The 27,999-nt window shown below is 34.5% G+C and overlaps 2 protein-coding genes and 1 long non-coding RNA gene across 6 annotated transcripts; 1 reads left to right on the top strand and 2 right to left on the bottom strand.

The window, feature by feature from the left end:
* Positions 1-11: 11 nt before the first annotated feature.
* On the bottom strand, positions 12-19,533 carry LOC21400210 (copper-transporting ATPase PAA1, chloroplastic). 2 transcript variants are annotated; one of them, XM_024164128.1, is made up of 17 exons: positions 18,738-19,533; positions 18,557-18,610; positions 17,427-17,580; positions 14,705-14,779; positions 14,267-14,544; positions 13,490-13,723; positions 13,004-13,102; positions 12,571-12,720; positions 12,041-12,187; positions 9,654-9,704; positions 8,520-8,668; positions 4,044-4,179; positions 3,182-3,279; positions 2,089-2,329; positions 1,654-1,854; positions 1,013-1,093; positions 12-356 (listed from the first exon to the last, which is right to left on the bottom strand). In XM_024164128.1, exons 1-17 carry the CDS (start codon positions 19,227-19,229, stop codon positions 93-95), a joined length of 2,904 nt encoding a protein of 967 aa, XP_024019896.1. In that variant the 5' UTR covers positions 19,230-19,533; the 3' UTR covers positions 12-92. The 2 variants fall into 2 exon arrangements, with proteins under 2 accessions (XP_024019896.1, XP_024019897.1); XM_024164129.1 differs by lacking the exons at positions 12-356; positions 1,013-1,093 and adding an exon at positions 1,102-1,400.
* Positions 15,756-16,617, bottom strand: LOC112091175. Its single transcript, XR_002902017.1, has 2 exons — positions 16,513-16,617; positions 15,756-16,060 (listed from the first exon to the last, which is right to left on the bottom strand). It is a non-coding gene; the product is annotated as an uncharacterized LOC112091175 (long non-coding RNA).
* Positions 19,534-26,023: 6,490 nt separating the features above from the next.
* Positions 26,024-27,999, top strand: LOC21400209 (50S ribosomal protein L23). Of its 3 annotated transcripts, none has more exons than XM_010095857.2 (3): positions 26,024-26,247; positions 27,265-27,396; positions 27,502-27,999. In XM_010095857.2, the coding sequence occupies exons 2-3, from the start codon at positions 27,289-27,291 to the stop codon at positions 27,721-27,723; spliced, it is 330 nt and encodes a 109-aa protein (XP_010094159.1). In that variant the 5' UTR covers positions 26,024-26,247; positions 27,265-27,288; the 3' UTR covers positions 27,724-27,999. The 3 variants fall into 3 exon arrangements, with proteins under 3 accessions (XP_010094159.1, XP_024019888.1, XP_024019887.1); XM_024164120.1 differs by having other exon boundaries at positions 27,250-27,396; XM_024164119.1 differs by having other exon boundaries at positions 27,239-27,396.

The raw sequence follows: 27,999 nt of genomic DNA, 5'->3' as shown, positions 1-27,999 counted from the left end.
CGGCATAAAATTTTAAAAAACAGATGGTACAAAACTCAAATTCTGATACAACAGAGGGTACTAAAATGAAAATTTCCCATTTTCAAATGTCATCATGCACCTTTCCATCTAGCATCAGAAACATGACGCCTCACTTTCTGTTCTCGGTCCTTGGGAAGATCAAAATTAACGTAATCCATGGGTTTTGCAGATGATCCATAAATTTGTTTCTGATTTTCAGAAAATCTAAATCTTAGAAGCAATGAATTAAGCGTCACTCCAATAGAACTCAAACCCATGAGAGCTCCAGCAATCGATGGAGTTAACAGCGTCCCAGTAACTGGCAACAACATTCCAGCAGCAATTGGAATTCCAACCTGGATGAAGATATTAATAGCAAGATTAGATGAAGCTGAAAGGAGAGATATATAGGCATCGTTCACTTCGCGGATTCAAATTTTCAATTTGAGCTGAGATGTGACATTTTCTGAGAGTTTTTCACTATAACAGAAAAAGTTAGATGTGACATTTTCTGAGAGCATTTTACTGTAGAAACTTAAAATTGAAAACTCGAATCGGTGAAATGAACGAGGCCATAGTTGTTAAGTAAAGGAGATATGGAAAGAGGAAGAAGAAAGCATAAGTTCTTACTTTAAATTTAACATCTACGAAAAGGGAAGACATCTTAGCAGTGACTCCTATCAGAGACAGACCAAAGACCCAACAAAAGAAAACTGGAGCAAAATAAAGGGAAAAAGTGGTGGCTGACCAGAACAGAGGCAGAAAGACAGAATACGAGGAATAACACAAAATAATTGTCTTATACAGTGCATTACTTTCTGGAATAATGGATGGTAAATTTAAGTGAATCAATTCGTTGAGCAATGCAAATAAATGTAAGTGATATTATTGGTAGTAGTGGGTATGACCTCGTTTCTAGCAGTACCTTCATGAAGGTTCAACTGCTGGTGGGAAAAAAAAGAAAAGGAGAAGAAACCAGAGCCATGCTTGTAGCATAGGAAAAAATACGTACAATATTATATGCGAAAGCCCACCAAAGATTTTGCTTCACAGTCTTCATGGTTAGCCTACTCAGCTCCAAAGCATCAAGCAACTGCACCAAATGATTAGGGTTGAAAAAATTGCGCGGATAACTTAAATATGCTACAAAATATTGATGAAGGAATGCTCAGAAATAAGGAGATAATAAGTTATGCTAGACTGTAGAGGCACAGTTTTGTGCATGCCCCACGAAAGAAAGGCATGGCCACTTTTTTTTTTTTTTTTTCTTTGATAATAGAAAGGCATGGCATGGCTACTTCCGCTCCACTGTGTCAAAGCGTCTTAGTTGCAATAAGGAAGGGAGCCTGGGATTTCCCTCTTCTGGTTGTTGCTTGTGCCTAGGTGCACGTGCACTTGAACTGCATTGCAAATTTATCTCTAATTTCTTGCTCAATATTAGGATATGGGATAAAAAACACGGAAGCAAAATTACGAAAGAATTTCAATATCAGTAACGGATATGAATAGTTGTATTTTGCACCACTAAGAAGGTGCACCATGTAAGATATGAGCATACAGACATGTTAATCAGAAAAGTCATTATATATTTCTAATTACAAGGAGGTGTTTAAGCATAATAGTATAAGTTCAAAATTAACTTGAATAATATACCTGTGAGAGCCTATTGCCCATTAGCACAATGGAAGACACATCACTAGCAGCTCCAACACTAGCACCCATGGCAATTCCAATATGTGATGATGCTAAGGCTGCGGCATCGTTAATTCCATCCCCAACCATGGCAACAATGTTCTGCTCCTGAAGTTTGCTAACGAACTTCTTCTTTTCCTCTGGTTTTACTTCAGATAGCACCTGCAGTTGTCAGCTTATTGGTGATGTAAAATTCTTTTTGTTTTTGACAAGGAAATAGGGGGAGTGGTGATGTAAAATCATTGATGCATGGACAAATTAGCTATTTAGTGATAAAAAGTCTTGGACCAGGTACATATTTACATAGTTTGCAAATGCTTACACATAACATAATCCGTATAATGGAACTAACCATCATTTCTATACTAGAAACTCAGAAACTGAAACTTTTCCTACCTGTTCTTTTGGGATACCAACAACAGATGCAACATATTCTGCTGTATTTCTTTTGTCCCCAGATAGCATATATACATTAATTCCTTGTCTGGACAAAGATTCAACAACTTGTCTAGCATCTTCCCTGATCTGATCCTCAAAATAAATAAGGCCAGCAAGATCATTATCAACTCCAACGTAGACGACAGATTGATTCTGATGATTTTCCACTACTTGAAAGGGGTTCTGATTAACTCCATTTCTGTGAAAATGAAAATCCAAGCTATCTTGATTAAAGAGATACTAAATCACAAGAAATGACTACTTTAAACTAATTAAAACTCAGATTCCAATTCCCGGTGCACAATAGAATTGTTAATGTGCCTCCCATATGTTGTTGGACTAAAGAAATGATGTCACCATAGTATGTACACCAATAAGAATGCGAACAAGTGAAAAGGAAATGCAAGTATGTGTGTTCCACATCTCGCCCTCACGTAGTAAATGAAGATCTTCAAACTTCCAAATCATGAGGGTACACACACAGATTTATACTTGTATCAACAGGATTTCCCGTGCACAAAAGTACTCACGGAAACAGGTACTCATATCTCAGTGAAAAAACAACAACAACAACAACAATAATAATTATAATAATAGTTAATTTTTTTGAAAAATAATATACTGTTATTATTATAAAAAATAATAATAATAATAAAGAAAGAGCATGCTGATCACAAATATAACAGAAAACTTATCCAAAGAACTTGCGACATTTTTCTATCCCAACTGAAATCATGCCCTACATAAAACTGAATCATCAAACTTCATACTAATACGATCAACATCTACTCAAAGGTAAACGCTTAAAGGTTTCAACACTATAAACTGCTGAAATGACTTTTCTAAGAATCAAAAGCCTGAAGAGCAACATAGCATTTTGTGGAATAACAAATGGCTTAGACAGGAGCATTTAACTCTATGATCTAAAGAACAAAAATAAAAAATAAAAAATAAAAAATAAAAAATAATAATAATAATGAACTCAACTTCGGTAAGGATTATGGTACGAGTCATGCAACAGTGGACAAAAGATGGAAATAATAGACATTACCTTTGAACCCAGTCCAAGGTCCCGACTGACACCTTTTTGTTGTCAATGATTGCAACAGCACCGGAGCCAGGTTCTTCTACAAAAGTTCCATCTGCTACCTGTAGAACATAGGCTACAGTGAATGGTAGGCTACAGCGAATGGTCTTTTTTAATATAACAGACGCTCACAAGGGGAGGATGTCTAGCTAACAATATCTACCTTTCTAGAGCCCAGCAAATGAAATAATTGAAAACACTAGTAAGAAAGGTTCTCATTTGTTGTAAAACTTGACTTAAAGACATTACATAGAATGAAAAAAAAAGTACGTGGTAAAACGTTTAGTAAAGAAAGCAAGGTTTTGAGCAAGGTATCAAACATTTAGAAGACTGTTGTAGAGACGGGAAAAGAAACCTAAATTTTCAAATTAAGCATATGGAAGACCAGAAGCTTGAACTCAACAACAACAATGAACCCACACAGGGCTGCTACTTTAGGTCGCCCTCTCATACCCCACTTACAAAAAAAGAAAAACACAAGTGAACCTGAAGACTACATGGATAAACCGAAGATTCAAATATAAATTGTTTTGGAGAAGAAATATAAATGAAATAATTACGGAAAAAAAAGGATCGGTTCAGTGGTCTCAAACGCTGTCTAATTAGCCTACTCATCCAAGCAATTATTAATCATAAAGAGGTTCAAAGCATGCTCCCTCTTTGAAGAACTATGACGTAATTTATGGTTTCCTAAGATCTGGCAGTCTGAACTATTTGCTAAATGTTTATATATTAAACATTTTATTTATGCAGCACTTCCATTCAAAAGAAATGGCACTGCTTATGGTTTAGAGAAGCACGTCAAATCAACTTGTGAAGAACGTACCTTCACATTCTGGCAATTAATAGCCTGAGCAGCTTCCACAATAGCTTTGCCGACGGGATGAACGGTATTTGCTTCAACTCCAGCAGCTAACTTTAAAACCTCAACTTCTGACCAAGAATAGCTCGACTGTTGTACACTGAAAGAAAGGAGGGGAAGTGAATCTCAATGGTCAAAACAAATGCAGATAACCATATTTAATTGGGTGAAGGCAGTAAATAGCCTAAATCTAGGGCCTATAAAAATAAATGGCCGGATTGGTTGGGTAAGTTAATACATGGCAAGAACCCCATGACCAAATTTGGTAAATTTGGGATTTACAAGATTTACCCCATTAAGCCCCAAAGCAAATACATTATGTATCAATACTTACAAACTTTTGTTTTCATAGTATTTACTAATTTTTCGGTTAATAAACCAATACCTTACAAATCTTCTTTTAGAATTAAAAGGGCCATTTACTACAATTATAATAAATAGGCTATTCACTACATTAAAAATTTAAAGTGCACTATTTGCTAGAAATTTTGTATTCAAATATAAATTATCTTTATAGTTTATATGCATTGTTTCTATAATATATAGATTAGGGCCGGCAATATGGGTCACGACACGACTCGAAAACGACACGAATTTTGCGGGTTAGGGTTGAGAAAAAAGATGTTCGGGTCAAAATTGGGTCGACCTGAAATTGACACGAAAAATACGGGTCAATTTCGGGTTGGACCCGCCTAACCCGAACACGACACGAAACTCGTAAAAAACTAAAAAATACATATATTTTTCATTTCATATTTTAAATTTTATTATGAACTTGTAATATCATGATAGTTATACTCAAAATCTTATACTATTATTTGCTTAATTTCAATGGATGTTATTGTAATTTAGTGTGTTATGAATTTTAAGTTATTTCTAATATGTAAAAAACTAAATAAAAGTATACAATTTTCGTGTCAATTTCGGGTTCACGGGTCAATTTCGTGTCACGGGTCATTTTCGAGTCGTGTCGTGTTCGTGTTGCGGTTTTTAAAAAATTTCGTGTCACGGGTCGTGTTCGGGTTGACTGCAAATTTTTAAAAAACGATCAAAACACGACACGTGACACGAATTGCCACCCCTAATATAGATGTTCTGGAATAAAGAATTCTTAAAGAAACTTCTAAAGATCCTAAATCCAATGCATGGAGTCGAGTTCAGGTTCCCATATTGCTTATAATTTCTTAATATACTAAAAAGTCAATTGAAAAGGCATTCAGAATAGTTCATCATCATCGTTACCATTATCAGTAACTTGTAGAGTTATTGAAGTTTGGAATAATCTGAATTTCCTCTCATTAATTGAATGGACCGGAAGGGTATTTATACAAAGGCAAAAGATAAGATCTTATCCTAAGAGACCTCCTAGATATTAGGAACTACTTTACACATTTATAGGGATTAGCTTACAATAGATCCTTAGCTATTATCCCACGATTCTAGGAGCCTATCACTTATCTAATACTCGGCTAGTTTGAATTTCAACACTCCCCCTCAAACTAGGCGGTATATACTCATTAGACCTAGCTTAGAGCTCAGTTCCGTGAAGTTGGGCCTGAAGAGGGACTTTGTAAGAATGTCTGCAACTTGATGTTGTGATGGAACATGACTCAGTGATATGATATTGCCTTCTATTTTCTCACTGATGAAGTGTCTGTCAATCTCCACGTGTTTCATCCTGTCATGGTGGACGGGATTCTTGGCAATTGCTATGGCTGATTGGTTATCACACATCATCTGGATTGGTCCTGAGATGGCAATTTTGAGTTCATCCAGTAGTCGTTTTAGCCATATTCCCTCGCAAATGCCCTGGGCTAAAGCCCTAAACTCTGCCTCGGCACTGCTGCGGGCTACCACTGGCTGCTTCTTGCTGCGCCATGTGACCAAATTTCCCCAGACGTAGGAGCAATACCCTGAAGTGGACTTTCGGTCGCTTGGAGACCCTGCCCAATCTGCATCTGTGTAGATTTCTAAGAGCCGATTGGCTGTCTTCTGGAATAATAGTCCCTTCCCTGGATCCCTTTTAAGGAACCTGAGAATGCGAGTTACTGCCTCCATATGATCTTCGGATGGATTGTTTAGGAATTGACTGACACGGCTTACGGCAAAGCTTATGTCCGGGCGTGTGTGAGTGAGGTAGATTAGTCTTCCTACCAAGCGTTGATACTGCCCTGTATCCACTGATTTTTCTTCAGTCCGAGGTTTTAATTTCGTGTTGGGATCCATGGGGGTTTCAGCTGGTCGGCATCCACTCATGCCGGTTTCTTGTAGTAGATCTAGCACATACTTGCGTTGAGAGACTGAAATCCCTTTGCTTGATCTTGCTACCTCCATTCCCAGGAAATATCTTAGGAGTCCCAAGTCCTTGATTTCAAATTCTTTGGAAAGGAGGGCCTTGAGTCTCCGTATTTCTTCTTCATGATTCCCTGTGAGTACTATGTCATCGACATACACGATTAGGATTATTACCTTGTTGCCGGTATAGTGTTTGATGAACAATGTGTGGTCGGCCTGAGATTGAGTGTAGCCATCAAGTTTTAGTACTTTTGTGAATCTGTCGAACCATGCTCGGAGCGATTGTTTAAGCCCATACAGTGACTTTCTGAGCTTGCATACCTTTCCCTTTGTGTGATCATCCTCGAACCCGGGAGGGATATCCATATACACTTCTTCGACTAGATCTCCATTCAGGAATGCGTTTTTCACATCTAATTGGAGCAGTGGCCAATCTTGGTTTACGGCAATAGATAGTAGAACACGTACTGTATTGAATTTGGCTACAGGTGCAAATGTCTCCTGATAGTCAATTCCGTATGACTGTGTGAATCCTTTTGCCACTAATCGTGCCTTGAATCTGTCTATTCTTCCGTCTGCCTTTTGTTTGACTGAAAAAATCCATTTGCATCCAACCGTATGCTTTCCTGGCGGTAAAGGTGTTAGACTCCATGTTCCATTCTTTTCAAGTGCACTGTACTCTTCCAAGGTTGCCGCTCGCCATTCCGGGACTTGTAGGGCTTCTTGAACTGTTGTTGGGATCTGAATTTTGTCGAGAGCTGTCACAAATGCCCTGAACTTTTGGGACAGGTTTGCATAGGTCAGGTGATTACAGATGGGATGCTTAGTGCATGACCGGACTCCTTTTCTCTGAGCAATGGGCAGCTCTAAGTCTGAGTGTTGTTCCGCGGGCTTCTCTGTATATTCACCGTCAATTTGCATACTAAGATCCACTTTACCTTGTGTTGTCTCAGAATTTCTTGAACTCGGGATTGGGTCATGATGTTGCTGACCTTGTTCAGGCAAGTGCTTTCTTCGGATAAATACTTTTATGGCATCATTAGGAAGAGTGAGATGATTGGGATATGGAATTGAATTGGCTGAAGATGGACTTGGTGGAGGAGACATGTTTGGCCGAGGAGGAGGTGGACTTGGCCGAGAGCTTTCTGGACTTGATGAGGATATGTTCGGATCAGGTAGGCCAGAGAGAGTAGGAGAAAGTGAGCCATAGTCAATGAGGGAAGTCCAGTCCCAATTTTGTGGTTCATGTGTGCTAATCTCCCCCTGAAGCTTGAAATTGGAGAAGTAAGGTTTGTTTTCAAAGAAGGTGATGTCCATCGTATGATAGAATTTGTTTGTGGTAGGTGAAAAACATTTGTATCCCTTTTTGTTTGATGAATACCCCATGAAGATGCACTTGAGTGCTCTTTCATCAAGTTTACTACGATTATGAGAATGAATATGAATGAATGCAGTGCATCCGAAAATTTTGAGGGGAACTTGTGTGATCAAATGTGATTTTGGGTAGCACTTTAGGAGAGTTTCCAATGGGGTTTTGAATGTGAGTATACGTGAGGGCATCCTATTTATGAGATAGGTGGCAGTGAGGACTGCTTCACCCCAGAATTTTTTGGGAACATTGGATTGAAATAGTAGGGATCGGGCCACCTCTAGGATATGTCGATTTTTGCGTTAAGCCCGAGATATATTAAAGACCCAACACGTGATGATAATTTTAAATGGGGATAAAGAGTGCAATTACGGGGGTTTGAATTCAGGACCTCCCGCTCTGATACCATGAAGTTTGGAATAATCTGAATTTCCTCTCATTAATTGAATGGACCGGAAGGGTATTTATACAAAGGCAAAAGATAAGATCTTATCCTAAGAGACCTCCTAGATATTAGGAACTACTTTACACATTTATAGGGATTAGCTTACAATAGATCCTTAGCTATTATCCCACGATTCTAGGAGCCTATCACTTATCTAATACTCGGCTAGTTTGAATTTCAACAGTTATTGCTGTAGACAACTTATTCTTCTTTGTGAACGTTAATTTCCCAATAAAATTTTATCCATCTTCCGAAAAGGTAAATACACCTTTACGGGGAATGTTCTAGAAAAATTGTCCTCACTCCGATTCAAATCTTATTTTTCACGCACCTGGGTGTCACAACCTTTGTAACAACAGGTCTGCCAACTGTCAGAGTCCCGGTTTTATCAAACACGATAGAGTTCACCATTGAAAACTTTTCTAATATATTCCCACCACGCAAAAGCAGTCCCCTTCTTGCTCCTAATGAAGTTCCAACCTGGAAAATATACAAAAATAAAAAGATAAAATGTGAACTCATATAATAATCTGGTTCAGCCCTGTAAAACTTATGTAACAGAAGCAAGGAACATAATGTGATTTCCATGCACCAATTTAAGCCAGGAAACAAAACTGTCCGGAAGTATTTCAGAAAGATTATCCCTTTGAAGAAATGGAAAATATTTAACATAAGGCCAAAAATCAAGCCTGCACCTTGAGAACAGATGCTTTAAATTTCTATTTCATCATTTCTTTTCATGTGGCTACCAAATTATAAAGCCATTTTGAAGTTTAGCTTTAAGAAAATGATAGGGAGTCTGTTTTTGATGGAGGGACATCATGGGTAGAGGAAGGGAAAAAGGAAATAAGGATATGAATAATTCAGATACATAACATCAAGGAAAACCAAATTCCTTTATTTATTTATTAAATTCTTTTCTGAACCAAATGCTTAACGGACACCAAAATAAGTTAATCAATTCACTTACAATCATATCAACAATTATTAGAATGTTTCCTATCACTGTACATTTTATAGAAAAGTTTCCCAAAGATAACATATATTCATACCTAAGCATCTCATAAAAATGAAGTAATAATTGTTCATGGATGCTTTACAATACCGATATCAATGTAAAAATTTAACAAAATGCATTTATTTTCACCTTTCGTGTCACTCTAATTAGAAAAATAAGTTATTAATTTTTTATAAGATCTCCTTAATGCCAAATGAAAACTCACAAGTTTTCATTCAAACATGGTTAACAACCATCTTTATGTTCTTGACAGGATATGAAATAGGGCTTTGTCATATATCCTTTAAATTTACATATTCAATACAGATTTTTTGTCAGTCTCCTTTTAATGGAAACATTGACATGGAAAACAAGTGAAATTATGTTCCCTGCTTGAAACTTGAGGGGAAAAAAAAATGTGAAATTTTTGTCTACTTAAAAAATAAAATAAAATAAAATAAAACTTGCCAGCATAGCAGTCGGTGTGGCTAAGCCAAGTGCACATGGACAAGCGATGACCTGCATCCAAAAATTATAGAAAAAAATGTAATTGAACAAAAATTCAATAAAAATTATGAGGGCAATGCAACATTTATTCATTTATATTTAAGATCAGAATGAAAATCAAGTAGTCTCTTCATAATGCTCGTCTGGGATAGAAGATGAAGCAAAACAACACAGAATACCTAAATATATCCTTCTGTCCATCTGTTTCAAAATACAGTACCTTTTACCTTGTTAATGAGTGTGTGCATGTGCATATATAGCGTGCTGGTATTCTTCATTAGTGGCCAAGAAAGATGTCTACACAAGTAATTAGCTCATAATGGTGAGAAACGTTCAGTTCATCCATTAAGCTTAGGGGCTAAAGACTGGGCTGGACTGAAATAAAAAGAACAAGGAAACTTCTCACTACTTTCTTTTCAATTGTTTTCTGCACCAACTCCATGTCCTTTTGCTTTTGTTTTATTTGTTGGCAGTAATAATATGTTTTGTTGTTTGCATATTAAATCAGTAACCCATAAAAAAAATTGTTGGCGGCTGGGGCAGCTAGAAATGCTATTAAAAAAAAAAAAAACCCCCAATGTCAGGAGTATGGTTTAGCTACTCTCTAGACACACATCCCTCGGTACCAAAAGAATACATAAATAAAGGGAGAAAGAAAAGTCGGTTCAATTTCATTAATGTATCGTGTTAGTTTATGACTGGCATATGGAGTACACCTTTATAACTGGTTCATTCTTGAAGGAATTGCTAACAATAAACTTAAGATAGAGCAACTTTTCAATGTCCGTGGAAAGCCGTTCAATCTGTTGCCGAGGAATTTTTCCATTGTATGAACTGTATGAAGTGGAAGGTGGGGAAGGGTGATTCCATTAGATTCTGGAAGGATTCGTGGTGAGGAGAGGGTGCTCTTAGTTTCAAATTCCCAGCATTATATAGATTTTCTGCTCTTCATGACCAAACCATCATCAATTTTATTGCGGATTCAGCTCAAGAGCTGGGTAAGGAGTGTACTTTAGTAGTGGGGTTGAGAATTTGGGTAGGGTTTGAGATAGAAGGGGAGAAAGCAGTTTTTTATGTTTTCGTTTTCTTTTTATTTTTTCTTTTTCCTGTCAAATCTCTGTTTTTCCCCCTTGTTGACAGATGTTCCCTCTATAAATCCTTTTGTTTTCTATGAGTGCATTTGGAAAACCTAGTTCCTTCCAAAGTTCAAGTTTTTTGTTCGTTGCTTGTTCTTGATAAACTAAATAGTCAGGATCTGATGCAACAAAGAAAATCGTATCAATTTCCCCAGGATGGTGCTTTTTGTTAGAACAATGCAGAGACTGTTGATCACTTGTTTTTGCATTGCCCCTGCGTAGGGAGATGGGGCTTCTCTGGGTTATTCTCAGAAGTATTAAACAATTATGCGAGTACTTTCATTTGGATGCAGCTCTAGGAGTAAACTTATGTGGGAGCATAGCTGTTCCTGAGATCTTTTGGGGAATTTGGATGGAAAGGAATTGTAGAATTTTTGAAGAATGCAAGGAAGTCGTGATGTTATAGGGGACAGAGCGAGATATTGGGTAACTCTTTGGGTTCACCAGGAAAACGAGTTTAGGAGCTTTCTGTTGTCTGACTTCTTTAGGAACTGAGCTCTTTTTCGTAGAATAGGATTGGTTTTTTCTTTTCCCTTTTTGACAGTACTTTTTTAAGAGGGAAGCTCTTCTCTCTTTAATTAAATGTTGATCATAAATATACAGATTATTGTTTCAAAAAAGTGACAATTAAGTTAAGATAGAATATGAAAGCATAACTCAGTGATCTGGTTTGGAGGAAATCCCCATATGGTGATCTCACATTTCCAGTGTGTGTCGTGCAATGAAGGGGGAGAGGTAAAATGATGAGGGGCTTATGGGTTTTGTTTCTTAGGAGGGCCTTTTATATATATATATATATATATATGGACCTTTGCTAGCAGAGTGGTTGCATTTTGATAGAAAGGCCAGTAAGGTTGGATCCAATAAGATGGCTAGGGGGACGTGAAAAAGTATGGAACTGGCCTTGCTGTTGGTTATCAGGATGGAGAGGAATGGGAGAATTTTTGAAGAGAAGGATCTGGACACTTAATCTTTTTGAAAAAACCTATATATTTTGCCTCACCATGGGCTTCAAGCTTCTACTCATAGTCTTTAGTCTTTACAGACTTTTCTTTTCTTTGATTGTATTGCGCTCAAGGGATGTAATTGGGTGTTAATTTGTTTTGTTTTCACCTTTTCTGTTTTCTTTGAGGAGGACATCTTGTTCTTTCCTATTATATTGATTTCAATCCATAATTTCTGTTTCCAATTATATTGGATCATATGCCATACCAGAACGCTGCAAGAAAGCTGCAATGCCAATGAAACTGAACTTCCATGATGTAAAGCAGCAGGTAGAATACGTGCCCCAAATAGACTCCAAAACAAAAATGTAGCAGCAGATAGGGCCATTACTCCGTAAGTAAAGTGTCCAGACACCTGATGAAATTAAGACTTAACAGGTCAAACAGACAATATAACACTACTACAAGCACAATACATACACATAGAGAGAGCAAAAAGTTCTCAAAAATCAAACTAAAAAGGTGAAACATATAGAAGAATCTCTAAAAGTAATATCCAATCCAACGAAACAAAAAATAAGCGAACCTCTTCGAACAAACACACACACACACACAAATAGATTATTTAGGAAAAATAAAAAACAAAACGAAACACACACACATACACAACAACAAAAGACAGCATTACGGTATGTAGAAGCTTGTATTATGAATTGGACATATGCCGATCTAGAATAGATATTTTTTTGGAACAACTACGGCATCAAGTGCCTAAATAATCTAAGAATGACCCACGACCTTGTCAGCCAGGCGCTGTACAGGAGCTTCCCTGCTTTGTGCTTCTTCTACCAAACGAACAATGTCTCCCATAGCAGTCTCACCACCAGGCCTCCTCACTTCAACTGTAAGTGTCCCATTAAGATTTATGCTTCCAGCTGCAACTTGGCTCTAGCCCAAACATAAACACAATAGTGTCATGACAATGTTAGAGCTTTTATGCTTACTAAAATAAAAAGTAGGGGATAAAACAAAAAAACAAAAAAAAAACAAAAAAAACAAAAAAAAAACAAAAAAACAAAAAAAAAACAAAACAAAACCAAAACAAAAAAAAAAGAAACAGAACAAATGTACCAAGGGAAGAAGACCTTCCATTTCTATGCATGAAATTATGCAATTAGAAACCAATTTAATTTTGAAGAAATACCTACGTAACAAGAGCAGAGAGCAATACCCCAGGTAGTTTGGTAACTGGTAATGGCTCCCCAGTGAAACTTGACTCATCAATGGTGCTCCTTCCAGCTCTAACAATTCCATCCACAGGAACACGGTCCTAAAGCATTGAAAGAATATAAGCCTTAAAAGATTCATGAGTTGATGCCTGGGATAAAAAATCAAAATTTTAAAGAATTCAAATCTTAGGAAATTCAACTGCGTATCATTCAAAACTAATTAATACTTTTTTGCAGCAAAGTTGGGAGAAGAGAGTTCGTGACAAGAAAGGCAAGACATAGGAAAACAACATCTAGAGTACAGAAAAAACTCTCACAGGACTTCATTTCTACAAAAAGAATCATGAAGTAAAAAGGAAACAACATAATAAAAAAAGGAAAGGAAAGTGATTGTTCACCCAAATAAAAGTGATTGTCTTCTATGCAAAATAATAACACAACAGTGGAAGCTACTTAAATCCTAAACAAAGGGACGTTATATTACTTACTCCAGGTAGTACAACAATTAGGTCTCCGACTAAGAGACTGTTACATGGGACTTCAACTGTTGAGCCAGATTCTTTTTCATCATTATTTAACAGCAGACGAGCTTTTGATGGCAAAATACTAAGGAGCCCTGTCATATCACTTGTTGCTTTAATTTTAGCTCTCTGTTCAAGATTCCTCCCCAACAAGACGAATGCTATTAGCATAATTGGTTCTTCAAAAAATGTCTTCCAACCCTGCAAACAGATATTCCACGCATAAGCCAGATCATAATTTAATTGACCTTTGGAGGACGTCCTTTTTGTTATTAATAAAGTCGTCATGTTCGCTTACTTCACTAAAAGAAAGTCATTTTATTCCCTTCACATACATTAGATTCCTGCTTTTAGTTAGGATTTAGCCCTAACAATTTCAAAGTGGAGAGAGGCAATGGTGCAGAATCAGTCCCTAATAGAGATAAATAGCTTTAATGGCAAATAATAGCTAGTAACAGGCAAATGGCAAGTTATGCAATAATATCATGCAGGTTAGCAACTAGCAAGCATAGGGTTGCCACACGAGCATAGAAAGCATGTGAACAAAATAGTATTGCCTTTAAAGCAACGGTTCCTATTCAGACTTCAGTCCTTCACAACTGTGATCCAAGAATACTCAAATTAAACCAAAAAATGAATATACAATCTAAACATCACTAATATACCTGTCTAGTATATTGATTCACTGATATGAAGTTGAACCTAAGATGGAACCAAAGTATCACAATAAAGATCACCAATTACCAGTTTTGGTATAAAGGCTGCTAATGTGCTGACAGTAAACGACGACAAAGCCCCGAGACCAACCAAAGTGTTCATGTTTGGAGCCCCTCTTATAAGGCTCTTCATACCATCAAGAATAAGTTCCCGGCCAGGACCAAGCAACGTAAATAAAGACAAGGAAAGATGGAATCCGGTGGAATGAAATGCATGGATCCATGCAGCCTTAGCTCCAAAGAAATGAGAGAGATGACCAAAAAGGCAAACAGCACACAAGGCCCAAGAGAAAGCAAGCTCGCGACCTATAAGATAAAGATAGTAGACTCTCAGTTAGGTAGATGAATAATCAGCAGCTGCAGCTTTGAGGCAGTCAAATGCAGCTGACGTGTCTGCTATAACAGATATCCAGAAAATCAAAGATAATACAGAATTTATCATCTAAACGAAATAAATTATGTTTACCACTTTCTTTAAGGCGGCACTGCTTTTCTTGCATTTTCTGTGCAAAAACTTTAAGAAAATTATCTCCCCCTGAATCTGCATCCATGGCAACAGCAAATTAGTCCATCCAGTTTGCATATTCAATTCATATGGCTGCAAATTGTTGACAAATCAGGTTCTCCACTAATGGAGATCCACTTCATGTAAGAATTTAAAACTCCAAAAGATAAGAACAAACTGTAAGAAAGGGAATAGAAGACCGTCTTCAACATCACAAGCAAAATTACAAGAAAATATACAGACCAAGAACTCATAAAGTTGGCTACAAACTGACTGGCAACAAATAAATAACAAAAAGAGGATTAAGCATGCACACCAAATAATGGGTTAGTTGAGAAGATTATAAATTGAAAATATTCGAAGGACAAGGATAAAATCGAATCTTATCATTTTCCTAGTCATCAGGGGTAAAGAAGCATACAATCCCAGCGTTAAAAGTGAAAGCATTAAGCAAATAACAGATTTGAAGGCCAGATTAGCATCCTGATAAACAGACGTGGACTTGCATATAATCCTAATTCTTCTGGAAAAAATATAAATTGGGAAACCATGCCTACAGTATATCATTTGTATGTATACTTTCAGTGTTTTGTTTGTATAAATATATAAGAGTATCAGAATCTATCATAACAAGAGCAAAATAATCGTTTAAAGAACAGGATATGAGGAGAGCAAAGTTCAAAATTATATGCTTGAAACTAGATGTTAGCCAACTAATGTGCTACTTTTCAAGCTAAAAAGAAAAGAGAACCAAAAAAAAAAAAAAGGAGTTAAATACCAGAGTGAATAATTCAACATACACAAAGGAGAACGAGAATTCCACTAGCAAGTGAAACAAAAACCTCAAACAAACATTAGAAAAATCCCACAACTTGGCAAGATGAAAAGTTAAATTAAACTTTAATCAAATCAAAGCTTGTAACAAACATTAGAAAAGAGACTCAAATATATGAGATCACCGCAAAGTATTATTTTAAATATTGTGTTACATTAATTACTCCTGGCATCATTATTAAAGATTCACATCTGATACTATCAAAGATGTACCAATATCGATAATATTTGTAGGATTACAAGATCAGTCTAGTTGTCCAACGGCTAACACTGAAAAACATGAAATACAACAATTTTTTGTCTCTCTCCTTTTTTTTTCCCTTATGAGGACAGGAACTGGAAAATTATTACAAAGTACAACTTCCTAGTTAATATCTTGAAAATTGATATGCTCAGAACGTGGAACAGGATATTCTCCAGAATAAGATGCCTCGTAACAGAAATGCCTCTCCAATCAATCCACAAGCGGCTGCTGAGACTCACCTATTGAAAGAAGTAATTATGAATCAATAATTGATCTTAAGCCTATTCTTTCACGTCTAATCAATGATGAAAAAATCAACAATCAATGACATGATCATGACATTGTTGGTTTTTTTGCGGTGTCCCACATAGACAACCATGAAGGTAGACGTTTCCCAGTTGTCTACGACAATGTCAGACAATGTCGCGGATATTTCACCAAATCTCAACAAAACATGGAAAAATTTCTTGGGAAGTCCTAATTTCTGCCTTTCGTTTTTGAATCAAAAATAATATATTGAGCTACACATGTATGTTTTCCCAGAATACCCTTGACATCAACATTATCCATAAATTAAAACTTCAACAACTCTGCCAACATCGAAATTTTCGTCCTTGCATCTAACATGGTGGAGTTGAGATTTAACATATTCTTAACATGGAGAAATTAAATCCGATAACTTGGGGAATACCATAAAGACCTATGGTGATATCTCTCCTTCAATAGCAGCTTGACCTGCCAGTTTAACATAAATCATTTGAAATGCCAGAACATGGTAGTTTCTACTCTCATTTAAAGTTAGAGGTGCTTAACAGAACAACACACTAGAACATGCAATTTTACATCTTGGTCTTTTGATCTTTTATATAGCTAGCCAAAAAAAAAAAAAAAAACTTCTGCGTCCAATTTAGAGAAGCTTAATCCCTTATTATTTGATTCCTTCAAACTTCTTTTGAACATGAACTCAGTATTTGTAACAGCTTTAACTTCCAGAAATCAACACTGACAACTATAGACCAAGGAATAAGACAAAATTCAAAGAAGTTAACAACTTCAATCAAATATAACTACAGCAAACTTCATGCCACAAAATATCAACAGCAACAAAGGAACAACAAGAATCAATAACTAAAGCACTTTAGCTTGATCTATTCTCGATATATAAGTAGCCATGCAATTACTTTTGAACAGTGACACAACCAGAGTCTTATTTAGCAAAAGAAAAAAAAATACAATTAATGAATTTTTTTAAAACAGTATCTTTGGTGGTCCTACAACTAAACAGCTATAAGAAACCAAGACAGAAAATTTTGCTGACTTGGACATGTAAAATTTAAATTGCGCGCTTCAATTTTTAGCAAATGACATTATGAAAGAATTCACTTTTTTAACAAATGAAAGAATTATAAAATATAAAATATAAAAGACACCCCAGTATAACATCAGTCTTGATAAAAAAGATCGTCCATGAACTTTATAAGTTTGGTTTTTTTTTAATAATTGAAAAAAAAAAAAAGACGATAGCTATGCAAATCACAGTAAAATAAAATTGCAACAATGAAAATAAAATTAACAAGTAATGGCATAGCATATATAATTCCTTACCTCGGAGATTAGACTTAAACCCACAATTTGTCAAATGCTTAGCAAGTGCCTCTCCTAACTGTTGTTGCCAGTCCGGCACAACCTTGGCTTCAGCCACAGGCCAAACAATTGCTGTCTCTGTCGTAAGATTTACACTAGCTGATGACACTTGAGGCTGTCAAAAAACAAATATGAAGAGCATAGATTAGATTAGAGTACAGCAAAGCTCGCAACATAATGCGCCCCTTCCCAAAATATATATATATATATACACACACATAAAAAAGTAAGAAAGATAGTACAATTGTTAATAAAGTTTTATCTCTCCCTTTTCTTATTTTTTTATATGCATAAGAACATTTGTAATCAGCTCATATAGAAGTGCGTCCACAATTTTAGTGTTCGGAGCTTCTCCAGGATCAACATGGGTGCGACAAGAACTTCAAAATAGCATTCATGGTACAGACGATAAATTTCACTTACAGATGGAAGAAGGATCGTCTCCGAACACAAATAAGTTTATGGCATGAAACTGAAAGAAATTCAAATCTCGAAATTCTGGACAGTGACACTAACTTCTTCACTTGTTATCGATTTTGCTGAAGGACTTGTCATCAATCTTAGGTCCTTGACAGTATTTTTCCATTGCTGCTAAAGTTTCTGTTCCAGCTGAAATGCTGATTACACAATTTCAGGTTTCTTTTTCATTTTCTCCATTAAATTCTTTAAGTATTTCCTGTACCACTGCCCACTTAGTTAACTTGAGTTCGAAATTAGAACTCTCACTAAATTCACAAGATAGGTCATAGGTGGCCATTGAATCAAACACCAAACCTTGTCAAAGCAAAGGGTTTCTATTACCATTTTGCATTCTTGATTGAAGTTTGAATTATTATCTTTTTAACTTCATATCAGCTTAATATCCTTGCATCACTCCTCCCAGAATAGTATATCTGAATTTCTCTTTCCAAACTTGTCCAGAACTACTTGTTACATCACATCAAGTAACTATTTTCCAGAACTACTTGTTTGTTATTTCCCATAGCAACTAAATATCCATATCAATCCATAACAAGAAATTTCTATATAACCAAACAAGAAAAGGCAAAATAAAAAATTATAAAACAAAAAAAAAAAAAAAAAAACCTTACTTGACTTTCTAAAATCCTCTTCACACTAGCTGCACATCCTCCGCAAGTCATCCCCTACCAGAGACATGAAAAACAGGAAATTGAATAACTTAAAACGCACAATTAAAAGAAGAAAGGAAAGGAAAAAGTGCGTCTTCTTCGTGTGCTTGTGGCTTTAGCAAAAGCAGAGCAAGAATCATACTCCGACGTCGAGAATAATGACATCTGTAGGGTTAGCCGAAACATCCTCAGCTCCTGTCGCCGGAATCTTTGACTTCGCATCGCCGCCGTCAGATCCACTCCCTCCATCGCCACCTCCGCCGCCGCTCTCTCCACCGAAGCCGCCACTCCCACCGCCGGAGGAAAACGAGGCGGCGAAGCCGGAAGCTCTCCCGATGCGGCGCCGTAAGGGAAGCTCCGCCGCGGCGCAGAGACTTCTCAGGGACAACGAAGACGCCGCCGACGGCGGAGAAAACGAGGCCGCCGAGCCGAAAGTCGGCGACCTCTGAAGGCAGTACGAATGGCAAATGCAACGGAGTCGGCGAGCGACGAGCCGAGCCGCGACACTGTGCTCAGTGAGAGCGGCTCTGGAGACGACGGCGCCGCCACCGACGCCGCGGTTGAGGGCTTTGGAAATGGTGAAGAGACTGGTCGTCGTTGCGGTGGCGGTGACGGAGGATAGTGTGGACTCCATAGGTGAGGTTAAAGATGTTTGTCTCTGTTCTCTTTCTGTTATTCTTAGCTCTTCTTCGTTCTACCTCTTCTCCTTCTTGTTATGTTGTTGTCTATCTCTTTCCTGTTTTTTGGTGTATATTATTAATTAAGGTGTGGTGTGAGACATGTGCGCCATTCAATACTGAGTAGTAAGTAGCAAAGGGAAACCCGATTCTGCAATAAACACTCGTTTGGCTGCAAGTCAAACCTTTGTTGGATTTCGTATTAGACCGGGAAAGGAAAACCAATGGATTGAGCTGCTTCTTCTTTTTCTTTCTTTTCTTTCCTTTTTTTTTTTGTGTGTTAAAAACTGCACTTTAAACATTTTTATTACGGTGTTTTTTTTAATCGATTTAAATTTATTATTTTTGTTTCCTTTTTCTTTCAACTCTAGATTATGGGTGGTAATTTATGTTTATAGATTGTGTTTGTGTCAATCCATTTATTTAATTTTGTTAAAAAAATATTAATTTAAATATGATTTATTTATTAAACGCGTTAAAAATATCAACTTAATGCGATTCATTTATTAATTGCGTTAATCTTGTCAGTCCGCATAACCTATTTAAATTAATATATTAAATAAATAATTAATATAATAGTGACTTATTTAACCTGATTATGACATATTTAACATGTTTATTGGTTAATTTATCTTTTCTTCTAAAAAAATAAATGAATTTTACCTATAAATATTAAAATTCGTAGAGTGCGTTTGGAACTCATTCTAAAATGATTTTTTTGTATGAAAATGAAAATGAAAACGTTTTTAATCTCAGACAGAAATCATTTTTGAAAATGTGTTTGGTAGTTTTTTCAAGAGATTGTTTTTAGTATAAAAAACTCATTAATGTCTCTCTCTCTCTGCTCAAGAGAGGAGAAAACGAAAACAAAAAATGAAAAACAACTAAGAGTCGTTTTTCATTTCTCTCTCATTTTATACTAAACTCAAAAATCATTTTTATATTTTTTTTTTGTCTTTAATTGTGCCAAACGCTATTTTAGAATCGTTTTCATTTTTTCTTTCTTAAAAAATGTGAAAAATAAAACAAGAACAATTTCAAACACGGTAAAAAGTTTGATCTTCATTTTTATTTTTTTATTTCATTTTGGAAAATGCGCCCCTCAATACGTTTTTTTTTTTTTTTTTTTTTTTTTTTGAAGAGCAAATGTAAGGTTTTCATGTTTTGGAGATTTTCATGTATGAAATTTTTATTTCTAGTTGTTTCTGTCCTTCTTTTTTTTTTGTAACAGTATATTTTTGTTAATTTTAAAATTTCTCCTTAGAGAGCAAAGTCTATTTTTTTTATATTAACGGACAACGGTGCTGATGATTGAAGTAATTGTTTATTTTTTAAAACAATAAAGGATTAATTGTCGAAAGGTTTTTATTTACAGCCTAAGTTGCCAAATCATAATAATAGAGAGCATTATTGCCGCAAACCATAATTTGGTATCTTTCAATTTTCCCTTTTACAATCTCTATTTTATGTTGTTTGGTAACAAGTGACCACGTGATATTAATGACCAAAATACTGACGAATGTAGGTAGCTTAATGAGTCTCTCACTCATTTTAAACGTGGAGGCTGTCAGGGTTCAAACTTTCTCGAGAAAATGGTTGAATTTACCCTCAAAATGTATGGATCTATGAGAGAGAATACAGATAGTTTATTCACAGTAGCAAAAAGAAAGAAAGAAATTTATTAGAGTTTTAAATTATTTTAATATATTTAAAGCAATTTTTAAGAAGAATGACGATTTTAACCTTTCAAGAAAAAAAAATTTAAAACGTCGAGATACTCATTTAATATTATAAAATATAATATAGAGTACTAAATTAAAAATTTTCCATTTAAATATAACTCGTCGTTTTGTTCAAGAAGAAAACATATATTCTATGGATCTATAGATAAATATAAAAGGAAGAAAATCCTTTCAGTTCCTTTGTATTAGAATTAGTGAGATAAATATGAGTGAGTATATTAATTTGAACTATAATTCACTTACTTTTTTAAACACAATAAAAAAGCATCCATCATTTAGAATAGGAGTTGCAATTTGAATCATGACATGAAATACGGCTCGAAATCCGCATAAAATTAACAGATTTTAGTTTATTATAAGTGAGTTTGGATCATAGTCTAGTTGATACGATTAATAAACTTGTTAGGTTAGGGTTGACCTCCCCTAACACAAAGTAATACGAATTGATACAATTAACTATATCGGTCATCTATAATCTAATGATATATGATATAATATGAAAATTTATATGACATATTAAATACAAATACTATTGCCGTGTTTGAAATTATTCTTTTTTTTGTTTTTCACGTTTTTCATGAAAGAAAAAATGAAAACAATTTCAAAACAGTGTTTGGCACAATTAAAGACAAAAAAAGAAATGAAAACGATTTTTTAATTTAGTGTAAAATGTGAGAGAAATAAAGAATGACTTTTAGTCATTTTTCATTTTTTATTTTCGTTTTATCCTCTCTTGAGCAGAGAGAAAGACATTAATGAGTGTTTTAATACTGAAAATAATTTTTTGATAAAACTACTAAACGCATTTTTAAAAATGATTTCTGTCTAAGATTGAAAATGTTTTCATTTCTATTTTCATATAAAAAATAAAATCATTTTAGAACGAATTTTAAACGCACTCATAGAGGTCAAAGGTCTATATGTACGAATGGCTGTATATTCTGTATGTTCTTCAGTATTTGAAATGTTTTCCTTTCTATATACTTTTGTGATACCTAAAAATAGTGAAAATCTAAAAAATACCCTCAGAGTTTTAGCTAAATCCTACGTTTGTCCCTGTGTTTTTCTATAATCTAAAAGGTATCCCCTTTGTGTTTAGGCCATCACAAAATCATCTCCTGCAGCTTTCAGAAGAGTAAAAACGGCCCCATTCATTTCACTCATTCGAGTTTTGCTACAGTAAAAAGCTCTTAGAAATAGTCACATCTAACTTTTTTGCTACAGTAAAAAGCTCTCACACAACATTACATCTCAACTCGAATTAGCGAACCGAACGGGCCCACTCTTTAATTGGTCAGAGTTTTCAAAATACAAAAAACAACCTCACGTTACTGCTTAAATATTATCTTAACAGTTAATCATGTAAATTTTTTAAAATATAAATTTTAAAACTAAACAAAATGAAGAAAAAGGTGAAAATGTGTTTGGATGAGCCTGAAACAAGACTCAGGTGACGTTTGGTTTATACGTTTATAACTATAGTTAATGATTCTGATTTTAAAAATTTAAATTTTTTATGAAAAAAAACACTGTAGCGAACCAATAACCATAATTCAGAACCAAACTAAAACCCTCAAAATAAACAGAGTATTAATGCAGCAGGTCATCAGTCTGACAAGTCCAAATCCATCTAATTTTTATGTTAATAGTGAGTATGTGAGATTCTGTGTGGAACTGTACCAGTTTGGCCAGTTAAGTTTTAATTTTTTTAAATATAATTTATTTTATTGAAAATTTTACCTTTTTTCTCTAAACTTAATTTTTGTAGTCATTAATATTTAGGACAATGTTTACAATAGAATTTAATATCTTAGCTATTACTATTTAAGGTAATGATAATTAAGGGAATTTATGTCATTTTCAACCGTTTGGCCATTTAAAGGTTATAGTTTATTTTTTTATTTTTTGAAAAACTTAGAGAATAATTTTAGGATAGTTTAAGGCATGACTAATACGATAAAAACACAGAAAATGTAGGATTTACTTCAAACTCAGGGGTGCTTTTTCTTAAACTTACTATCTTAGTGGATACTAGTTGGAGTACGTGGATGATTTTTTTTATTGCGTAGATGTATTTTTATTTTTCAAGATCACATTTTGATAGAATAATAGTACTCAACATAAAACATATTTATGCTTTATACATATATAGTATTTCTAAATCTAAATGCGTTTAGATCATTTATTTTATTGTACTTTTTTTAAAAAAATCAACACAAATCTTAGAAACCCATTAACTTAACAAATTTTAATGGTCAAATATCATAGATAATTAGTAATTTAATGGTCATATTAATATTTTCGTTCAAAAAATTAATAGAATAAATATGCATGGAGAAAAGTTGAAGACATATTATAGTTTAGGGACAAAACATGTACATTTTAAAGTTTAGGGGGCATATTAATATAAGTGATAAAGTTCACGGGGTGTTTATAAGCATTTTTGTTAAAAAAGAGTTAACCTCAAGGAGTATGTTGACACAAGTGATAAAGTTCAGGGAGTATAACATGCACATTTTAAAATTCACGGGGCATGTTGACATAAGTAACAAAATTCATGGGAAATTTTATAAAATTTGTCATTTTTTTTACTATACCTAACTTTCTATTTAATTTGCTTGACTTGGGAACCTCTAAGGGTTCATAAATCGCAGCCAACAACAATAACACGGAAGTAAAAATTTAAAGGATGAAATTTTACAAGAGTTACTGGAGTTCAAGAAAAAAAAAAAACTAAAACAATGTTCAAGGAACATTTTGTGACAATGGGGACAACTGTATAATTTGTCTTAATATAAGAGATTATATCCAAGCAAAATATTTGTATAGGAACAGATTAAATTAAACTAGTTTTATAGGAACTTTTAATTGTAATAACTAGCCATCCAACTTACTAAGGGCTTGTTCTTTTGAGTGAAAAACTCAAAAAAAATGTAACTTGAGTTACAACTTTATTCGAGTTCATGTTCTTTTAAGTTTAAACTCGAGTTCAAACTCGAGTTTATGACTAAAACTCGAGTTCAAGTTTTCCCTTCAACTCGAGTTCAGAAACTCGAACTCAAATTAATGAACAGTATTTTTTCTATTCTTAAAAATGCTATAACTTTTTCGTTTTAATTTTGATTGAGATGATTTTTTTTTCTATGCGTTGACAACGAAAAGACGAATAAAACCCGACCTATATACCCTATTAAAATTTTTCATCAGCATTGAGTTTTTATTAAAATACTATATAAATACAAATTCAAGTTTTAACTCATTCAAACACAAACTCAAAAAGATTCTTATCTCAAACCATAACTCAAATGTATACAACTAAACACAAACTTAAGTTACAAGTTCAACTCAAATTATAACTCAAATTCAACTCAAGAATTATACTCAAATTAAACTCCAAAAGATCAAGCCCTAAATTATTGCAACGCGAATTATTTTTATCAATTTTACTATAATGGTTTGTCAGATTTAACAAATTGAGGGCTTGTTCTTTTGGAGTTTAACTTGAGTATAATTCTTGAGTTGAATTTGAGTTATAACTTGAGTTGAATTTGTAACTTGAGTTTGTGTTTAGTTGTGTACATTTGAGTGATTTGAGACAAGAATCTTTTTGAGTTTATGTTTGAGTGAGTCAAAACTTGAATTTGTATTTAGATAGCATTTTAATAAAAACTCAATGTTGATGAAAAATTTTAATAAGGTATATGGGTCGAGTTTTATTCGTCTTTTCGTTGTCAACACATAGAAAAAAAAATCATCTCAATCAAAATTAAAACGAAAAAGTTATAGCATTTTTAAGAATAGGAAAAATATTGTTCATTAATTTGAGTTCGAGTTTCTGAACTCGAGTTGAAGGGAAAACTTGAACTTGAGTTTTAGTCCTAAACTCGAGTTTGAACTCGAGTTTAAACTCGAATTTAAACGTAAAAGAACATGAACTCGAATAAAGTTGTAACTCGAGTTGCATTTTTTTGAGTTTTTCACTCAAAAGAACAAGCCCTGAGAAGTTTGTGTTACGGTTTTAATTGGGTTGAATTCTTTGATTGAACATGCCTTTCTTTACATTACGACAATCAACAATCTCAACCCCGTTTGTTTTACTAGTTTAGTTCAGTTCAACTCAGTTCGAATAGTGATCACAGTTTGAACTCATATTTGGTAAGCATGCAGTTCAAATTATATTTCCCATTTAAACTGAATTAAACTGTCAAACTTAGGCACCGTTTGGTTCACTAGTTTGAAATTTATTAGTTTGAACTTTTTGATTTGAACAGAAAAATTTTCAAATTGTGTGGTTTAAATTGTAGTTTGAATTGATATTTAGATGTGTAGTTAAAGTTTTATTATTTGAACATTGAATAAAATTCGAATTTGTGTTTGGTATGTGTGAAAATCAGAGAGAGCGTGCACTTTTTACTGTTTAAAAATGGTTTGAACGATTGAACTTGAGGGGGAGCTAAACTCTAAGTTGGACCGTTTTGCTTAGTTCAAATGGTGAATATAATTCAAACTGCATGCTTACCAAACGCCAGTTCAAATTGTGTTCATTGTTTAAACTGAATTGAACTGAACTAAACTAGTGAAACAAACAGGGGCTTAGAGTTTAACTCTCTCCTTAAGTTCAACCGTTCAAACCATTTTTAAACAGTAAAAAGGTGCTCACTCTATTTGTTTTTCACATATACTAAACACAAATTTGAATTTTATTCCCTGTTCAAACTAAATTTTAACTGCACATCCAAACACTAATTTAAACTACAATTCAAACTACACTGTTTGAGTTTTCTGTTTAAATAAAAAAATTCAAACTAACAAAATTCAAATCAATGAACTAAAAGGAAAATTAAGTTGGGACTTAGGAGCAAACTTTATAAGTAAAAAAAGAAAAAAAAAAAAAAAGATGTCAAATTTATAAAACTCTAAAATTAGAGGGATAATAATGGAATAACCTATTTTCCGCGCACAGCCGCTGCAACTCTTCCAAATAAAACAATCATTCTCAATTAGGTTCTTCTTCTTTCCAACTTTTTTCCTATATATTCAGACAACAAAAGTTACATACCCCTCTGCGTTCTGCAATAGAATCAAACCGAAGTTTTCTTTCAAAAAAGTTATTTCATCATTTTTGAAAGCGTTACAAATCCGAATTGAAGGCTCTTACCCTAAACGGAGAGGTAGCTGCTGCTCTTGCCACTGCTGCTGCCGCCACTCGAGTGAGACGGAGAGCTTCAAAGAAGTGAGTTTTTTTTTTTTTCTTCTTCTCTTTTGTGTGTGTGTGTGATTCTTTTCACTTATTAACGTGAAGTAAATAAATATGGGTGGCTAGTCTTGTTTGTGTGCATATGGTTAACTTTTCATATCATAGTTGTGGAGAAGTTTTGAAATTAATCCAATTGGGGACGGCAAGGAAAATAAAATAAAATAAAATAAAGACTAGAAGGAAAATTTAAGGGTATGTTAGCTTCGTGGGTTCGAGTTGAGAAATTAAGTTGAAAAGTGAATTTATGTCAGAGAAAATACGGTAAGAAAAAAAATTAAATTTTTATAAGAGAAAATATTGTAACAAAAAAGTTTGAGTTTTAATTTGAACGGCGAAACAAAGGAGTAATGACATGTTTAGAAGAATGATATAGAAGTACCTATGTTTCACTTGTAGATGTATGCATTGCCCCCCCCCCCCCCCCACCCCCCCACCATCTTTTAGTTGTTCAGAATTTCTCTTCCAAGGAGGCAATGGGGATTGGTGTTCTTTTGTGGTAGGATACTAACTAGTAAAGGAACATCATTTGAATCATTCACATATTCTTTTTAATTATATGTGTCCTCAGGATTAGTTTGGCGCCTTTTATTTCCTTTATTTTGTATTATATTTTCAGATATTATTATATTTTGTATTCTTATCAAGAAAAAATTATGCAGTCTTTGAATGGTTCTGGTCATGTAGTGGTTAGATTTGAGCTGATGCACCATTAAGAAAGACAAAAAAAAAAAAAAAAAAGAAAAAGAAAAAGAAAAAAAACTAATATCACCTCAGTTTCAGTATATATTCCTTATAAAATTCTCTCCTAGATAAGCACGTTCACATATCTTTCTGTTCATTTTCTTGAAGGTTGATATATTTTGTTACTTCATTATGTTATCACACCTTAGTAGTTTATTATTCTTTTTTTGTTTTTTGGGGTACATCCGTACATGTTAACTATGTACATCCAATCTTCATCTAACAGAGACAAAATAGATGCAATATTTGTAGAGTTTCAACTGACAAAAGTAGAAGATGAAGAGTGTTGTCCACTTTCCCGATCTTCCTTTCGAATTCATGATGCCGGCTTCCTCTAACAACGCCAGAGACATTGCGCTGAAAACCATCCCTTCTGCTTCGAAAGTACTTTACAAGCGATCACTTGTCTGCCTCTAATTAATGTTCCTACTTTGCTTGTTTTGGATTTTTATTTTTATTTTTTATTTTTCCTCCTATTTTGATCTGCAGACAGAAATCAAGAGGGTTCTGCAAACGGTTTACGGATTTGAGGTTGAAAAGGTAAGGACACTAAACATGCAGGGAAAGAAGAAATATAGAGGGAGAGTTTTGGTTGCTAAACCAAATTACAAAAAGGCCTATGTGACGTTGAAGGAGTCATCAACCATCTCTCCTACTCGTTTCTCTGTTAATTCAATGGGAGATGAGAGTAAAAGCATGAAGAAGCAGTGAAAGTCTAATATTTTTCATCGGGTCGGCAGAAAGAGAGATCCAGGAGTTGTGACATAGAAGCAATTTAGTTGACGAGGTGGCAGCGGCATTTCGGCACGTATACTTGCGTAGCAAAAATCACACAACACAATACAATATCAAGTTCTGTAAATCTGGTTGAGGGGACTGGTAGTGTAAGTTTTGTATTGCCAAATAGAACAAAGTTTCCATAAATGATTACGTTTTGGTTTTTGGTTTAGATGGAATGGGGATAATGTGTTGACAATATTTTTTTTA

The sequence above is a fragment of the Morus notabilis genome, unplaced genomic scaffold (genome assembly GCF_000414095.1).
Source record: "Morus notabilis unplaced genomic scaffold, ASM41409v2 Scaffold1219, whole genome shotgun sequence".
Classification (NCBI taxonomy): Eukaryota; Viridiplantae; Streptophyta; class Magnoliopsida; order Rosales; family Moraceae; genus Morus; species Morus notabilis.
Note: the sequence above shows the minus strand (reverse complement) of the source record. Positions and strands in the feature narration are given on the sequence as shown.

What these genes read in the sequence shown, in the direction of transcription:
- LOC21400210 (XM_024164128.1), bottom strand. Translation starts at nt 19,229, where the DNA reads ATGGAGTCCACACTATCCTCCGTCACCGCCACCGCAACGACGACCAGT. An exon ending in AGAGGATTTTAGAAAGTCAA is followed by an intron (nt 17,581 to 18,556) that starts GTAAGGTTTTTT and finishes GTTTTTTGACAG; the next exon opens with CCTCAAGTGTCATCAGCTAG. An exon ending in CAGCCTTTATACCAAAACTG is followed by an intron (nt 13,724 to 14,266) that starts GTAATTGGTGAT and finishes ATCTGTTTGCAG; the next exon opens with GGTTGGAAGACATTTTTTGA.
- LOC21400209 (XM_010095857.2), top strand. Translation starts at nt 27,289, where the DNA reads ATGAAGAGTGTTGTCCACTTTCCCGATCTTCCTTTCGAATTCATGATG. An exon ending in CCATCCCTTCTGCTTCGAAA is followed by an intron (nt 27,397 to 27,501) that starts GTACTTTACAAG and finishes TTTGATCTGCAG; the next exon opens with ACAGAAATCAAGAGGGTTCT.